Raw genomic sequence first — 17,453 nt, forward strand, 5'->3', positions numbered from 1 at the left:
ACTGGTTTGACATGTCCCCCTGCCCTCCAGTAACTGAGATATGGGCCTGTATTCCCAAAGGAAGGACTGGTTTGACATGTCCCCCTGCCCTCCAGTAACTCAGATATGGACCTGTATTCCCAAAGGAAGGACCACTGAACTAAGAGTTTTGATCCTTGATCAGTGCTTTTACTCTGAGACGCTTCGTGAACACTGGCCCTGGGGCCTAACTAAATATAATATGGGAAGACCACAGCTGCAGATTTTATATAACTACTGGGTTACGTGGCACGGTCGCAGTACCACCTTATCTGGAAAAATGCTGCTTATGGAAAATATCGAATTGACAATCTACCAATGGCCTCAATGCCAACTCCTCCTCCCCACCCTCTCAACGTGAGATAAAAGGACCCACTGCAGCCCACATATCCTCCTACCTAGCTAGCCCAGCACACAGGAGCAGACCTGCAGACCAGACCCCAGGACCCTAGAGCCATTCTCCTGCCTACTTCAGTGACTCTTCACCAGAACAAAAAACCTCTTCACCATGCCTGTTGCCCTCCGCTTCCTCTGCCTACTCAGCCTGGCTGTTGGTGCTCTACACTGCACTCCCGTGCCTGACCAGGAGGGGGAGCTCTCAGAGCCCCAGCACACCGCCTGTCCCCCGGGCTGGTCCAGTTTCAACAACCGCTGCTTCAAGTACTTCGCCACTCAGCTGGACTGGGCCGATGCAGAGTCCTACTGCGTGAACCAGGGAGCCAACCTGGTCTCTGTGAACAGCAAAGGGGAATTCGGCTTCGTGAAAAACCTGATCCATGACTTGGACCCTGCTGAGCGCTATACCTGGATCGGGCTGAGTGACATCCACAAGGAAGGGAGATGGATGTGGTCGGACGGCTCCAAGTTGGTCGACACGTTCTGGTCTCCAAATGAGCCCAATAATGAAGAAGGAAGGGAGAACTGTGTTCACACTAATAACGTAAAGGACAAGCTGTGGAACGACATGTTCTGCTCCAACAAGTATGCTTTTGTCTGCGCCACGCGTCCCGGCCTCTGAACCTCTGAGTCTTTAGTTCAAAGATGCCTTGGTTTACATAAATAAAGAAAAACCATTCATTGAAATCTCCTTGTTGGTCCTTTATCTGATTCAACTTGTGTTTTATTCTCCAGCCCTGGTTAGAATGACAAGTAGTCAGGGGTGGAAAAGGTACCCAATTGTCATACTTGAGTAAAAGTAAAGAGACCTTAATAGAAAGTTACTCAAGTAAAAGTGAAAGTCACCCTGTAAAATACTACTTGAGTAAAAGTATATTATTTGGTATTTGGTTTTAAATATACTTAAGTATCAAAAGTACACGTATTTGCTAAAATATAATGAAGTATCAAAAGTAGAAGTAAAAATATAAATATTTTCAAATTCCTTACATTAAGCAAATGTGATGAGGTGGTTTTGAAGGAGTCAGGCGCAAGACGGTAAATAACAGGATTTATTCTGAACCACAGAGTTACGCAGTAATATGTAAAAACACTCCAGTGCGCAAAACAGGCACACTGGAAAATACAAGACACACGGGGAATATTCCCAGCGATACAAAATACACGGAGCTCCACCGAGCTTCTCTCTCCTCCACAATAAACAATCACACACAAAGACAAGGGGGCAGAGGGAACACTTATACAGGTACTGGTGAGGGGATATGAACCAGGTGTGTGTAATAAACAAGACAAAACAAATGGAATGATGAGATGAGGAGCGGCAGTGGCTAGAAGGCCGGTGACGACGAACGCCGAAGCCTGCCCGAACCAGGAGGGGAGGCAGCCTGTTTTTTTTTTCATTAATAGAGCCAGGGACACACTCCAACACTCAGACATTATTTACAAAAGATGCATTTGTGTTTAGTGAGTCCGCCAGATCAGAGGCAGTAGGGATGACCAGGGATGGTCTCGTGATAAGTGCATGAATTTCACAATTTCCTGTCCTGCTAAGCATTCAAAATGTAACGAGTACTTTGGGTTGTCAGGGAAAATGTATGGAGTAAAAAGTACATTATTTCCTTTAGGAATATAGTGAAGTTAAAAGTAAAAGTTGTCAAAAATAGGGTTCAACAACCGCTGCTTCAAGTACTTCGCCTCTCAGCTGGACTGGGCCGATGCAGAGTCCTACTGCGTGACCCAGGGAGCCAACCTGGCCTCTGTGAACAGCAAAGGGGAATTCGGCTTCGTGAAAAACCTGATCCATGGCTTCGACCCTGCTGAGAGCAATACCTGGATCGGGCTGAGTGACCTCCACAAGGAAGGGAGATGGATGTGGTCGGACGGCTCCAAGGTGGTCTACACGTTCTGGTCTCCAAATGAGCCCTATAATCTAAGTGGAAGTGAGAACTGTGTTCACACTAATAACTTAAAGGAGAAGCTGTGGAACGACACGCTCTGCTCCAACAAGTATGCCTTTGTCTGCGCCACGCGTCCCGGCCTCTGAACCTCTGAGTCTTTAGTTCAAAGATGCCTTGGTTTACATAAATAAAGAAAAACCTTTCATTGAAATCTCCTTGTTGGTCCTTTATCTGATTCAACTTGTGTTTTATTCTCCAGCCCTGGTTAGAATGACAAGTAGTCAGGGGTGGAAAAAGTACCCAATTGTCATACTTGAGTAAAAGTATAGAGACCTTAATAGAAAGTTACTCAAGTAAAAGTGAAAGTCACCCTGTAAAATACTACTTGAGTAAAAGTCTAAAAGTATTTGGTTTTAAATATACTTAAGTATCAAAAGTACACGTAATTGCTAAAATATAATGAAGTATCAAAAGTAGAAGTAAAAATATAAATATTTTCAAATTCCTTACATTAAGCAAATGTGATGAGGTGGTTTTGAAGGAGTCAGGCGCAAGAGGGTCAATAACAGGATTTATTTCTGAACTCCAGTAACTGCGATATGGACCTGTATTCACAAAGGAAGGACTGGTTTGACATGTCCCCCCTATCTTCCAGTAACTGAGATATGGACCTGTATTCACAAAGGAAGGACTGGTTTGACATGTCCCCCCTATCTTCCAGTAACTGAGATATGGGCCTGTATTCACAAAGGAAGGACTGGTTTGACATGTCCCCCTGCCCTCCAGTAACTGAGATATGGACCTGTATTCACAAAGGAAGGACTGGTTTGACATGTCCCCCCTATCTTCCAGTAACTGAGATATGGACCTGTATTCCCAAAGGAAGGACTGGTTTGACATGTCCCCCTGCCCTCCAGTAACTGAGATATGGGCCTGTATTCCCAAAGGAAGGACTGGTTTGACATGTCCCCCCTATCTTCCAGTAACTGAGATATGGACCTGTATTCACAAAGGAAGGACTGGTTTGACATGTCCCCCTGCCCTCCAGTAACTGAGATATGGGCCTGTATTCACAAAGGAAGGACTGGTTTGACATGTCCCCCTGCCCTCCAGTAACTGAGATATGGGCCTGTATTCACAAAGGAAGGACTGGTTTGACATGTCCCCCTGCCCTCCAGTAACTGAGATATGGGCCTGTATTCACAAAGGAAGGACTGGTTTGACATGTCCCCCTGCCCTCCAGTAACTGAGATATGGGCCTGTATTCACAAAGGAAGGACTGGTTTGACATGTCCCCCCTATCTTCCAGTAACTGCGATATGGGCCTGTATTCACAAAGGAAGGACTGGTTTGACATGTCCCCCTGCCCTCCAGTAACTGAGATATGGGCCTGTATTCACAAAGGAAGGACTGGTTTGACATGTCCCCCTGCCCTCCAGTAACTGAGATATGGGCCTGTATTCCCAAAGGAAGGACTGGTTTGACATGTCCCCCCTATCTTCCAGTAACTGAGATATGGGCCTGTATTCCCAAAGGAAGGACTGGTTTGACATGTCCCCCTGCCCTCCAGTAACTGAGATATGGACCTGTATTCACAAAGGAAGGACTGGTTTGACATGTCCCCCCTATCTTCCAGTAACTGAGATATGGACCTGTATTCCCAAAGGAAGGACTGGTTTGACATGTCCCCCTGCCCTCCAGTAACTGAGATATGGACCTGTATTCACAAAGGAAGGACTGGTTTGACATGTCCCCCCTATCTTCCAGTAACTGCGATATGGGCCTGTATTCCCAAAGGAAGGACTGGTTTGACATGTCCCCCTGCCCTCCAGTAACTGAGATATGGGCCTGTATTCACAAAGGAAGGACTGGTTTGACATGTCCCCCCTATCTTCCAGTAACTGGGATATGGACCTGTATTCACAAAGGAAGGACTGGTTTGACATGTCCCCCTGCCCTCCAGTAACTGAGATATGGGCCTGTATTCACAAAGGAAGGACTGGTTTGACATGTCCCCCCTATCTTCCAGTAACTGAGATATGGGCCTGTATTCCCAAAGGAAGGACTGGTTTGACATGTCCCCCTGCCCTCCAGTAACTGAGATATGGGCCTGTATTCCCAAAGGAAGGACTGGTTTGACATGTCCCCCTGCCCTCCAGTAACTGAGATATGGACCTGTATTCACAAAGGAAGGACTGGTTTGACATGTCCCCCTGCCCTCCAGTAACTGAGATATGGGCCTGTATTCCCAAAGGAAGGACTGGTTTGACATGTCCCCCTGCCCTCCAGTAACTGAGATATGGGCCTGTATTCACAAAGGAAGGACTGGTTTGACATGTCCCCCCTATCTTCCAGTAACTGAGATATGGGCCTGTATTCCCAAAGGAAGGACTGGTTTGACATGTCCCCCCTATCTTCCAGTAACTGCGATATGGGCCTGTATTCCCAAAGGAAGGACTACTGAACTAAGAGTTTTGATCCTTGATCAGTGCTTTTACTCTGAGACGCTTCGTGAACACTGGCCCTGGGGCCTAACTAAAGATAATATGGGAAGACCACAGCTGCAGATTTTATATAACTACTGGGTTACGTGGCACGGTTGCAGTACCACCTTATCTGGAAAAATGCTGCTTATGGAAAATATCGAATTGACAATCTACCAATGGCCTCAATGCCAACTCCTCCTCCCCACCCTCTCAACGTGAGATAAAAGGACCCACTGCAGCCCACATATCCTCCTACCTAGCTAGCCCAGCACACAGGAGCAGACCTGCAGACCAGACCCCAGGACCCTAGAGCCATTCTCCTGCCTACTTCAGTGACTCTTCACCAGAACAAAAAACCTCTTCACCATGCCTGTTGCCCTCCGCTTCCTCTGCCTACTCAGCCTGGCTGTTGGTGCTCTACACTGCACTCCCGTGCCTGACCAGGAGGGGGAGCTCTCAGAGCCCCAGCACACCGCCTGTCCCCCGGGCTGGTCCAGTTTCAACAACCGCTGCTTCAAGTACTTCGCCACTCAGCTGGACTGGGCCGATGCAGAGTCCTACTGCGTGAACCAGGGAGCCAACCTGGTCTCTGTGAACAGCAAAGGGGAATTCGACTTCGTGAAAAACCTGATCCATGGCTTCGACCCTGCTGAGAGCAATACCTGGATCGGGCTGAGTGACCTCCACAAGGAAGGGAGATGGATGTGGTCGGATGGCTCCAAGTTGGTCGACACGTTCTGGTCTCCAAAGGAGCCCACTAATGGAGATGGAAGGGAGAACTGTGTTCACACTAATAACGTAAAGGAGAAGCTGTGGAACGACGTATTCTGCTCCAACAAGTATGCTTTTGTCTGCGCCACGCGTCCCGGCCTCTGAACCTCTGAGTCTTTAGTTCAAAGATGCCTTGGTTTACATAAATAAAGAAAAACCTTTCATTGAAATCTCCTTGTTGGTCCTTTATCTGATTCAACTTGTGTTTTATTCTCCAGCCCTGGTTAGAATGACAAGTAGTCAGGGGTGGAAAAAGTAGCCAATTGTCATACTTGAGTAAAAGTAAAGAGACCTTAATAGAAAGTTACTCAAGTAAAAGTGAAAGTCACCCTGTAAAATACTACTTGAGTAAAAGTCTAAAAGTATTTGGTTTTAAATATAGTTAAGTATCAAAAGTACACGTAATTGCTAAAATATGATGAAGTATCAAAAGTAGAAGTAAAAATATAAATATTTTCAATTTCCTTACATTAAGCAAATGTGATGAGGTGGTTTTGAAGGAGTCAGGCGCAAGAGGGTCAATAACAGGATTTATTCTGAACCACAGAGTTACGCAGTAATATGTAAAAACACTCCAGTGCACAAAACAGGCACACTGGAAAATACAAGACACACGGGGAATATTCCCAGCGATACAAAATACACGGAGCTCCACCGAGCTTCTCTCTCCTCCACAATAAACAATCACACACAAAGACCAGGGGGCAGAGGGAACACTTATACAGGTACTGATGAGGGGATATGAACCAGGTGTGTGTAATAAACAAGACAAAACAAATGGAATGATGAGATGAGGAGCGGCAGTGGCTAGAAGGCCGGTGACGACGAACGCCGAAGCCTGCACGAACAAGGAGGGGAGGCAGCCTGTTTTTTTTTCATTAATAGAGCCAGGGACACACTCCAACACTCAGACATTATTTACAAAAGATGCATTTGTGTTTAGTGAGTCCGCCAGATCAGAGGCAGTAGGGATGACCAGGGATGGTCTCGTGATAAGTGCATGAATTTCACAATTTCCTGTCCTGCTAAGCATTCAAAATGTAACGAGTACTTTGGGTTGTCAGGGAAAATGTATAGAGTAAAAAGTACATTATTTCCTTTAGGAATATAGTGAAGTTAAAAGTAAAAGTTGTCAAAAATAGGGTTCAACAACCGCTGCTTCAAGTACTTCGCCTCTCAGCTGGACTGGGCCGATGCAGAGTCCTACTGCGTGACCCAGGGAGCCAACCTGGTCTCTGTGAACAGCAAAGGGGAATTCGGCTTCGTGAAAAACCTGATCCATGGCTTCGACCCTGCTGAGAGCAATACCTGGATCGGGCTGAGTGACCTCCACAAGGAAGGGAGATGGATGTGGTCGGACGGCTCCAAGGTGGTCTACACGTTCTGGTCTCCAAAGGAGCCCAATAATCTAAGTGGAAGTGAGAACTGTGTTCACACTAATAACTTAAAGGAGAAGCTGTGGAACGACGTATTCTGCTCCAACAAGTATGCCTTTGTCTGCGCCACGCGTCCCGGCCTCTGAACCTCTGAGTCTTTAGTTCAAAGATGCCTTGGTTTACATAAATAAAGAAAAACCTTTCATTGAAATCTCCTTGTTGGTCCTTTATCTGATTCAACTTGTGTTTTATTTTCCAGCCCTGGTTAGAATGACAAGTAGTCAGGGGTGGAAAAAGTACCCAATTGTCATACTTGAGTAAAAGTATAGAGACCTTAATAGAAAGTTACTCAAGTAAAAGTGAAAGTCACCCTGTAAAATACTACTTGAGTAAAAGTATATTATTTGGTATTTGGTTTTAAATATACTTAAGTATCAAAAGTACACGTATTTGCTAAAATATAATGAAGTATCAAAAGTAGAAGTAAAAATATAAATATTTTCAAATTCCTTACATTAAGCAAATGTGATGAGGTGGTTTTGAAGGAGTCAGGCGCAAGAGGGTCAATAACAGGATTTATTTCTGAACTCCAGTAACTGCGATATGGACCTGTATTCCCAAAGGAAGGACTGGTTTAACATGTCCCCCTGCCCTCCAGTAACTGAGATATGGGCCTGTATTCCCAAAGGAAGGACTGGTTTGACATGTCCCCCCTATCTTCCAGTAATTGAGATATGGGCCTGTATTCACAAAGGAAGGACTGGTTTGACATGTCCCCCCTATCTTCCAGTAACTGAGATATGGGCCTGTATTCCCAAAGGAAGGACTACTGAACTAAGAGTTTTGATCCTTGATCAGTGCTTTTACTCTGAGACGCTTCGTGAACACTGGCCCTGGGGCCTAACTAAAGATAATATGGGAAGACCACAGCTGCAGATTTTATATAACTACTGGGTTACGTGGCACGGTCGCAGTACCACCTTATCTGGAAAAATGCTGCTTATGGAAAATATCGAATTGACAATCTACCAATGGCCTCAATGCCAACTCCTCCTCCCCACCCTCTCAACGTGAGATAAAAGGACCCACTGCAGCCCACATATCCTCCTACCTAGCTAGCCCAGCACACAGGAGCAGACCTGCAGACCAGACCCCAGGACCCTAGAGCCATTCTCCTGCCTAGCTATCCCAGCACACAGGAGCAGACCTGCAGACCAGACCCCAGGACCCTAGAGCCATTCTCCTGCCTACTTCAGTGACTCTTCACCAGAACAAAAAACCTCTTCACCATGCCTGTTGCCCTCCGCTTCCTCTGCCTACTCAGCCTGGCTGTTGGTGCTCTACACTGCACTCCCGTGCCTGACCAGGAGGGGGAGCTCTCAGAGCCCCAGCACACCGCCTGTCCCCCGGGCTGGTCCAGTTTCAACAACCGCTGCTTCAAGTACTTCGCCACTCAGCTGGACTGGGCCGATGCAGAGTCCTACTGCGTGAACCAGGGAGCCAACCTGGTCTCTGTGAACAGCAAAGGGGAATTCGACTTCGTGAAAAACCTGATCCATGGCTTCGACCCTGCTGAGAGCAATACCTGGATCGGGCTGAGTGACCTCCACAAGGAAGGGAGATGGATGTGGTCGGATGGCTCCAAGTTGGTCGACACGTTCTGGTCTCCAAAGGAGCCCACTAATGGAGATGGAAGGGAGAACTGTGTTCACACTAATAACGTAAAGGAGAAGCTGTGGAACGACGTATTCTGCTCCAACAAGTATGCTTTTGTCTGCGCCACGCGTCCCGGCCTCTGAACCTCTGAGTCTTTAGTTCAAAGATGCCTTGGTTTACATAAATAAAGAAAAACCTTTCATTGAAATCTCCTTGTTGGTCCTTTATCTGATTCAACTTGTGTTTTATTCTCCAGCCCTGGTTAGAATGACAAGTAGTCAGGGGTGGAAAAAGTAGCCAATTGTCATACTTGAGTAAAAGTAAAGAGACCTTAATAGAAAGTTACTCAAGTAAAAGTGAAAGTCACCCTGTAAAATACTACTTGAGTAAAAGTCTAAAAGTATTTGGTTTTAAATATAGTTAAGTATCAAAAGTACACGTAATTGCTAAAATATGATGAAGTATCAAAAGTAGAAGTAAAAATATAAATATTTTCAATTTCCTTACATTAAGCAAATGTGATGAGGTGGTTTTGAAGGAGTCAGGCGCAAGAGGGTCAATAACAGGATTTATTCTGAACCACAGAGTTACGCAGTAATATGTAAAAACACTCCAGTGCACAAAACAGGCACACTGGAAAATACAAGACACACGGGGAATATTCCCAGCGATACAAAATACACGGAGCTCCACCGAGCTTCTCTCTCCTCCACAATAAACAATCACACACAAAGACCAGGGGGCAGAGGGAACACTTATACAGGTACTGATGAGGGGATATGAACCAGGTGTGTGTAATAAACAAGACAAAACAAATGGAATGATGAGATGAGGAGCGGCAGTGGCTAGAAGGCCGGTGACGACGAACGCCGAAGCCTGCACGAACAAGGAGGGGAGGCAGCCTGTTTTTTTTTCATTAATAGAGCCAGGGACACACTCCAACACTCAGACATTATTTACAAAAGATGCATTTGTGTTTAGTGAGTCCGCCAGATCAGAGGCAGTAGGGATGACCAGGGATGGTCTCGTGATAAGTGCATGAATTTCACAATTTCCTGTCCTGCTAAGCATTCAAAATGTAACGAGTACTTTGGGTTGTCAGGGAAAATGTATAGAGTAAAAAGTACATTATTTCCTTTAGGAATATAGTGAAGTTAAAAGTAAAAGTTGTCAAAAATAGGGTTCAACAACCGCTGCTTCAAGTACTTCGCCTCTCAGCTGGACTGGGCCGATGCAGAGTCCTACTGCGTGACCCAGGGAGCCAACCTGGTCTCTGTGAACAGCAAAGGGGAATTCGGCTTCGTGAAAAACCTGATCCATGGCTTCGACCCTGCTGAGAGCAATACCTGGATCGGGCTGAGTGACCTCCACAAGGAAGGGAGATGGATGTGGTCGGACGGCTCCAAGGTGGTCTACACGTTCTGGTCTCCAAAGGAGCCCAATAATCTAAGTGGAAGTGAGAACTGTGTTCACACTAATAACTTAAAGGAGAAGCTGTGGAACGACGTATTCTGCTCCAACAAGTATGCCTTTGTCTGCGCCACGCGTCCCGGCCTCTGAACCTCTGAGTCTTTAGTTCAAAGATGCCTTGGTTTACATAAATAAAGAAAAACCTTTCATTGAAATCTCCTTGTTGGTCCTTTATCTGATTCAACTTGTGTTTTATTTTCCAGCCCTGGTTAGAATGACAAGTAGTCAGGGGTGGAAAAAGTACCCAATTGTCATACTTGAGTAAAAGTATAGAGACCTTAATAGAAAGTTACTCAAGTAAAAGTGAAAGTCACCCTGTAAAATACTACTTGAGTAAAAGTATATTATTTGGTATTTGGTTTTAAATATACTTAAGTATCAAAAGTACACGTATTTGCTAAAATATAATGAAGTATCAAAAGTAGAAGTAAAAATATAAATATTTTCAAATTCCTTACATTAAGCAAATGTGATGAGGTGGTTTTGAAGGAGTCAGGCGCAAGAGGGTCAATAACAGGATTTATTTCTGAACTCCAGTAACTGCGATATGGACCTGTATTCCCAAAGGAAGGACTGGTTTAACATGTCCCCCTGCCCTCCAGTAACTGAGATATGGGCCTGTATTCCCAAAGGAAGGACTGGTTTGACATGTCCCCCCTATCTTCCAGTAATTGAGATATGGGCCTGTATTCACAAAGGAAGGACTGGTTTGACATGTCCCCCCTATCTTCCAGTAACTGAGATATGGGCCTGTATTCCCAAAGGAAGGACTACTGAACTAAGAGTTTTGATCCTTGATCAGTGCTTTTACTCTGAGACGCTTCGTGAACACTGGCCCTGGGGCCTAACTAAAGATAATATGGGAAGACCACAGCTGCAGATTTTATATAACTACTGGGTTACGTGGCACGGTCGCAGTACCACCTTATCTGGAAAAATGCTGCTTATGGAAAATATCGAATTGACAATCTACCAATGGCCTCAATGCCAACTCCTCCTCCCCACCCTCTCAACGTGAGATAAAAGGACCCACTGCAGCCCACATATCCTCCTACCTAGCTAGCCCAGCACACAGGAGCAGACCTGCAGACCAGACCCCAGGACCCTAGAGCCATTCTCCTGCCTAGCTATCCCAGCACACAGGAGCAGACCTGCAGACCAGACCCCAGGACCCTAGAGCCATTCTCCTGCCTACTTCAGTGACTCTTCACCAGAACAAAAAACCTCTTCACCATGCCTGTTGCCCTCCGCTTCCTCTGCCTACTCAGCCTGGCTGTTGGTGCTCTACACTGCACTCCCGTGCCTGACCAGGAGGGGGAGCTCTCAGAGCCCCAGCACACCGCCTGTCCCCCGGGCTGGTCCAGTTTCAACAACCGCTGCTTCAAGTACTTCGCCACTCAGCTGGACTGGGCCGATGCAGAGTCCTACTGCGTGAACCAGGGAGCCAACCTGGTCTCTGTGAACAGCAAAGGGGAATTCGACTTCGTGAAAAACCTGATCCATGGCTTCGACCCTGCTGAGAGCAATACCTGGATCGGGCTGAGTGACCTCCACAAGGAAGGGAGATGGATGTGGTCGGATGGCTCCAAGTTGGTCGACACGTTCTGGTCTCCAAAGGAGCCCACTAATGGAGATGGAAGGGAGAACTGTGTTCACACTAATAACGTAAAGGAGAAGCTGTGGAACGACGTATTCTGCTCCAACAAGTATGCTTTTGTCTGCGCCACGCGTCCCGGCCTCTGAACCTCTGAGTCTTTAGTTCAAAGATGCCTTGGTTTACATAAATAAAGAAAAACCTTTCATTGAAATCTCCTTGTTGGTCCTTTATCTGATTCAACTTGTGTTTTATTCTCCAGCCCTGGTTAGAATGACAAGTAGTCAGGGGTGGAAAAAGTAGCCAATTGTCATACTTGAGTAAAAGTAAAGAGACCTTAATAGAAAGTTACTCAAGTAAAAGTGAAAGTCACCCTGTAAAATACTACTTGAGTAAAAGTCTAAAAGTATTTGGTTTTAAATATAGTTAAGTATCAAAAGTACACGTAATTGCTAAAATATGATGAAGTATCAAAAGTAGAAGTAAAAATATAAATATTTTCAATTTCCTTACATTAAGCAAATGTGATGAGGTGGTTTTGAAGGAGTCAGGCGCAAGAGGGTCAATAACAGGATTTATTCTGAACCACAGAGTTACGCAGTAATATGTAAAAACACTCCAGTGCACAAAACAGGCACACTGGAAAATACAAGACACACGGGGAATATTCCCAGCGATACAAAATACACGGAGCTCCACCGAGCTTCTCTCTCCTCCACAATAAACAATCACACACAAAGACCAGGGGGCAGAGGGAACACTTATACAGGTACTGATGAGGGGATATGAACCAGGTGTGTGTAATAAACAAGACAAAACAAATGGAATGATGAGATGAGGAGCGGCAGTGGCTAGAAGGCCGGTGACGACGAACGCCGAAGCCTGCACGAACAAGGAGGGGAGGCAGCCTGTTTTTTTTTCATTAATAGAGCCAGGGACACACTCCAACACTCAGACATTATTTACAAAAGATGCATTTGTGTTTAGTGAGTCCGCCAGATCAGAGGCAGTAGGGATGACCAGGGATGGTCTCGTGATAAGTGCATGAATTTCACAATTTCCTGTCCTGCTAAGCATTCAAAATGTAACGAGTACTTTGGGTTGTCAGGGAAAATGTATAGAGTAAAAAGTACATTATTTCCTTTAGGAATATAGTGAAGTTAAAAGTAAAAGTTGTCAAAAATAGGGTTCAACAACCGCTGCTTCAAGTACTTCGCCTCTCAGCTGGACTGGGCCGATGCAGAGTCCTACTGCGTGACCCAGGGAGCCAACCTGGTCTCTGTGAACAGCAAAGGGGAATTCGGCTTCGTGAAAAACCTGATCCATGGCTTCGACCCTGCTGAGAGCAATACCTGGATCGGGCTGAGTGACCTCCACAAGGAAGGGAGATGGATGTGGTCGGACGGCTCCAAGGTGGTCTACACGTTCTGGTCTCCAAAGGAGCCCAATAATCTAAGTGGAAGTGAGAACTGTGTTCACACTAATAACTTAAAGGAGAAGCTGTGGAACGACGTATTCTGCTCCAACAAGTATGCCTTTGTCTGCGCCACGCGTCCCGGCCTCTGAACCTCTGAGTCTTTAGTTCAAAGATGCCTTGGTTTACATAAATAAAGAAAAACCTTTCATTGAAATCTCCTTGTTGGTCCTTTATCTGATTCAACTTGTGTTTTATTTTCCAGCCCTGGTTAGAATGACAAGTAGTCAGGGGTGGAAAAAGTACCCAATTGTCATACTTGAGTAAAAGTATAGAGACCTTAATAGAAAGTTACTCAAGTAAAAGTGAAAGTCACCCTGTAAAATACTACTTGAGTAAAAGTATATTATTTGGTATTTGGTTTTAAATATACTTAAGTATCAAAAGTACACGTATTTGCTAAAATATAATGAAGTATCAAAAGTAGAAGTAAAAATATAAATATTTTCAAATTCCTTACATTAAGCAAATGTGATGAGGTGGTTTTGAAGGAGTCAGGCGCAAGAGGGTCAATAACAGGATTTATTTCTGAACTCCAGTAACTGCGATATGGACCTGTATTCCCAAAGGAAGGACTGGTTTAACATGTCCCCCTGCCCTCCAGTAACTGAGATATGGGCCTGTATTCCCAAAGGAAGGACTGGTTTGACATGTCCCCCCTATCTTCCAGTAATTGAGATATGGGCCTGTATTCACAAAGGAAGGACTGGTTTGACATGTCCCCCCTATCTTCCAGTAACTGAGATATGGGCCTGTATTCCCAAAGGAAGGACTACTGAACTAAGAGTTTTGATCCTTGATCAGTGCTTTTACTCTGAGACGCTTCGTGAACACTGGCCCTGGGGCCTAACTAAAGATAATATGGGAAGACCACAGCTGCAGATTTTATATAACTACTGGGTTACGTGGCACGGTCGCAGTACCACCTTATCTGGAAAAATGCTGCTTATGGAAAATATCGAATTGACAATCTACCAATGGCCTCAATGCCAACTCCTCCTCCCCACCCTCTCAACGTGAGATAAAAGGACCCACTGCAGCCCACATATCCTCCTACCTAGCTAGCCCAGCACACAGGAGCAGACCTGCAGACCAGACCCCAGGACCCTAGAGCCATTCTCCTGCCTACTTCAGTGACTCTTCACCAGAACAAAAAACCTCTTCACCATGCCTGTTGCCCTCCGCTTCCTCTGCCTACTCAGCCTGGCTGTTGGTGGTCTACACTGCACTCCCGTGCCTGACCAGGAGGGGGAGCTCTCAGAGCCCCAGCACACCGCCTGTCCCCCGGGCTGGTCCAGTTTCAACAACCGCTGCTTCAAGTACTTCGCCACTCAGCTGGACTGGGCCGATGCAGAGTCCTACTGCGTGAACCAGGGAGCCAACCTGGTCTCTGTGAACAGCAAAGGGGAATTCGGCTTCGTGAAAAACCTGATCCATGACTTGGACCCTGCTGAGCGCTATACCTGGATCGGGCTGAGTGACATCCACAAGGAAGGGAGATGGATGTGGTCGGACGGCTCCAAGTTGGTCGACACGTTCTGGTCTCCAAATGAGCCCAATAATGAAGAAGGAAGGGAGAACTGTGTTCACACTAATAACGTAAAGGACAAGCTGTGGAACGACATATTCTGCTCCAACAAGTATGCTTTTGTCTGCGCCACGCGTCCCGGCCTCTGAACCTCTGAGTCTTTAGTTCAAAGATGCCTTGGTTTACATAAATAAAGAAAAACCTTTCATTGAAATCTCCTTGTTGGTCCTTTATCTGATTCAACTTGTGTTTTATTCTCCAGCCCTGGTTAGAATGACAAGTAGTCAGTGGTGGAAAAAGTACCCAATTGTCATACTTGAGTAAAAGTAAAGAGACCTTAATAGAAAGTTACTCAAGTAAAAGTGAAAGTCACCCTGTAAAATACTACTTGAGTAAAAGTCTAAAAGTATTTGGTTTTAAATATACTTAAGTATCAAAAGTACACGTAATTGCTAAAATATAATTAAGTATCAAAAGTAGAAGTAAAAATATAAATATTTTCAAATTCCTTACATTAAGCAAATGTGATGAGGTGGTTTTGAAGGAGTCAGGCGCAAGACGGTAAATAACAGGATTTATTTCTGAACCACAGAGTTACGCAGTAATATGTAAAAACACTCCAGTGCACAAAACAGGCACACTGGAAAATACAAGACACACGGGGAATATTCCCAGCGATACAAAATACACGGAGCTCCACCGAGCTTCTCTCTCCTCCACAATAAACAATCACACACAAAGACCAGGGGGCAGAGGGAACACTTATACAGGTACTGATGAGGGGATATGAACCAGGTGTGTGTAATAAACAAGACAAAACAAATGGAATGATGAGATGAGGAGCGGCAGTGGCTAGAAGGCCGGTGACGACGAACGCCGAAGCCTGCCCGAACAAGGAGGGGAGGCAGCCTGTTTTTTTTTTCATTAATAGAGCCAGGGACACACTCCAACACTCAGACATTATTTACAAAAGATGCATTTGTGTTTAGTGAGTCCGCCAGATCAGAGGCAGTAGGGATGACCAGGGATGGTCTCGTGATAAGTGCATGAATTTCACAATTTCCTGTCCTGCTAAGCATTCAAAATGTAACGAGTACTTTGGGTTGTCAGGGAAAATGTATGGAGTAAAAAGTACATTATTTCCTTTAGGAATATAGTGAAGTTAAAAGTAAAAGTTGTCAAAAATAGGGTTCAACAACCGCTGCTTCAAGTACTTCGCCTCTCAGCTGGACTGGGCCGATGCAGAGTCCTACTGCGTGACCCAGGGAGCCAACCTGGCCTCTGTGAACAGCAAAGGGGAATTCGGCTTCGTGAAAAACCTGATCCATGGCTTCGACCCTGCTGAGAGCAATACCTGGATCGGGCTGAGTGACCTCCACAAGGAAGGGAGATGGATGTGGTCGGACGGCTCCAAGGTGGTTTACACGTTCTGGTCTCCAAATGAGCCCAATAATCTAAGTGGAAGTGAGAACTGTGTTCACACTAATAACTTAAAGGACAAGCTGTGGAACGACGCATTCTGCTCCAACAAGTATGCTTTTGTCTGCGCCACGCGTCCCGGCCTCTGAACCTCTGAGTCTTTAGTTCAAAGATGCCTTGGTTTACATAAATAAAGAAAAACCTTTCATTGAAATCTCCTTGTTGGTCCTTTATCTGATTCAACTTGTGTTTTATTCTCCAGCCCTGGTTAGAATGACAAGTAGTCAGTGGTGGAAAAAGTACCCAATTGTCATACTTGAGTAAAAGTATAGAGACCTTAATAGAAAGTTACTCAAGTAAAAGTGAAAGTCACCCTGTAAAATACTACTTGAGTAAAAGTCTAAAAGTATTTGGTTTTAAATATACTTAAGTATCAAAAGTACACGTAATTGCTAAAATATAATTAAGTATCAAAAGTAGAAGTAAAAATATAAATATTTTCAAATTCCTTACATTAAGCAAATGTGATGAGGTGGTTTTAAAGGAGTCAGGCGCAAGAGGGTCAATAACAGGATTTATTTCTGAACTCCAGTAACTGCGATATGGGCCTGTATTCACAAAGGAAGGACTGGTTTGACATGTCCCCCCTATCTTCCAGTAACTGAGATATGGACCTGTATTCCCAAAGGAAGGACTGGTTTGACATGTCCCCCTGCCCTCCAGTAACTGAGATATGGACCTGTATTCACAAAGGAAGGACTGGTTTGACATGTCCCCCCTATCTTCCAGTAACTGCGATATGGGCCTGTATTCCCAAAGGAAGGACTGGTTTGACATGTCCCCCTGCCCTCCAGTAACTGAGATATGGGCCTGTATTCCCAAAGGAAGGACTGGTTTGACATGTCCCCCTGCCCTCCAGTAACTGAGATATGGGCCTGTATTCCCAAAGGAAGGACTGGTTTGACATGTCCCCCTGCCCTCCAGTAACTGAGATATGGGCCTGTATTCCCAAAGGAAGGACTGGTTTGACATGTCCCCCTGCCCTCCAGTAACTGAGATATGGGCCTGTATTCACAAAGGAAGGACTGGTTTGACATGTCCCCCCTATCTTCCAGTAACTGAGATATGGACCTGTATTCACAAAGGAAGGACTGGTTTGACATGTCCCCCTGCCCTCCAGTAACTGAGATATGGGCCTGTATTCCCAAAGGAAGGACTGGTTTGACATGTCCCCCCTATCTTCCAGTAACTGAGATATGGGCCTGTATTCCCAAAGGAAGGACTGGTTTGACATGTCCCCCTGCCCTCCAGTAACTGAGATATGGACCTGTATTCCCAAAGGAAGGACTGGTTTGACATGTCCCCCT

The 17,453-nt window shown here is 45.4% G+C and overlaps 4 protein-coding genes across 4 annotated transcripts; all 4 read left to right on the forward strand.

Annotated features, from left to right (window-relative positions):
* Positions 1 to 426: 426 nt before the first annotated feature.
* On the forward strand, positions 427 to 2,458 carry LOC311118806 (C-type mannose receptor 2-like; the record flags this gene model as incomplete). The annotated part of the gene is made up of 3 exons (XM_084193589.1): positions 427 to 999; positions 1,150 to 1,154; positions 2,079 to 2,458. Exons 1-3 carry the CDS (start codon positions 527 to 529, stop codon positions 2,456 to 2,458), a joined length of 858 nt encoding a protein of 285 aa, XP_084049715.1. The 5' UTR covers positions 427 to 526.
* Positions 2,459 to 5,069: 2,611 nt separating this feature from the next.
* On the forward strand, positions 5,070 to 7,091 carry LOC311118802 (galactose-specific lectin nattectin-like; the record flags this gene model as incomplete). The annotated part of the gene is made up of 2 exons (XM_084193586.1): positions 5,070 to 5,294; positions 6,712 to 7,091. Exons 1-2 carry the CDS (start codon positions 5,165 to 5,167, stop codon positions 7,089 to 7,091), a joined length of 510 nt encoding a protein of 169 aa, XP_084049712.1. The 5' UTR covers positions 5,070 to 5,164.
* Positions 7,092 to 8,117: 1,026 nt separating this feature from the next.
* Positions 8,118 to 10,161, forward strand: LOC311118804 (galactose-specific lectin nattectin-like; the record flags this gene model as incomplete). The annotated part of the gene is made up of 2 exons (XM_084193588.1): positions 8,118 to 8,364; positions 9,782 to 10,161. The coding sequence occupies exons 1-2, from the start codon at positions 8,235 to 8,237 to the stop codon at positions 10,159 to 10,161; spliced, it is 510 nt and encodes a 169-aa protein (XP_084049714.1). The 5' UTR covers positions 8,118 to 8,234.
* Positions 10,162 to 11,187: 1,026 nt separating this feature from the next.
* On the forward strand, positions 11,188 to 13,231 carry LOC311118807 (galactose-specific lectin nattectin-like; the record flags this gene model as incomplete). The annotated part of the gene is made up of 2 exons (XM_084193590.1): positions 11,188 to 11,434; positions 12,852 to 13,231. The coding sequence occupies exons 1-2, from the start codon at positions 11,305 to 11,307 to the stop codon at positions 13,229 to 13,231; spliced, it is 510 nt and encodes a 169-aa protein (XP_084049716.1). The 5' UTR covers positions 11,188 to 11,304.
* Positions 13,232 to 17,453: the final 4,222 nt, after the last annotated feature.

The sequence above is a fragment of the Coregonus lavaretus genome (assembly GCF_964263955.1).
Source record: "Coregonus lavaretus genome assembly, contig: HAP1_SCAFFOLD_685, whole genome shotgun sequence".
NCBI classification, from domain to species: domain Eukaryota; kingdom Metazoa; phylum Chordata; class Actinopteri; order Salmoniformes; family Salmonidae; genus Coregonus; species Coregonus lavaretus.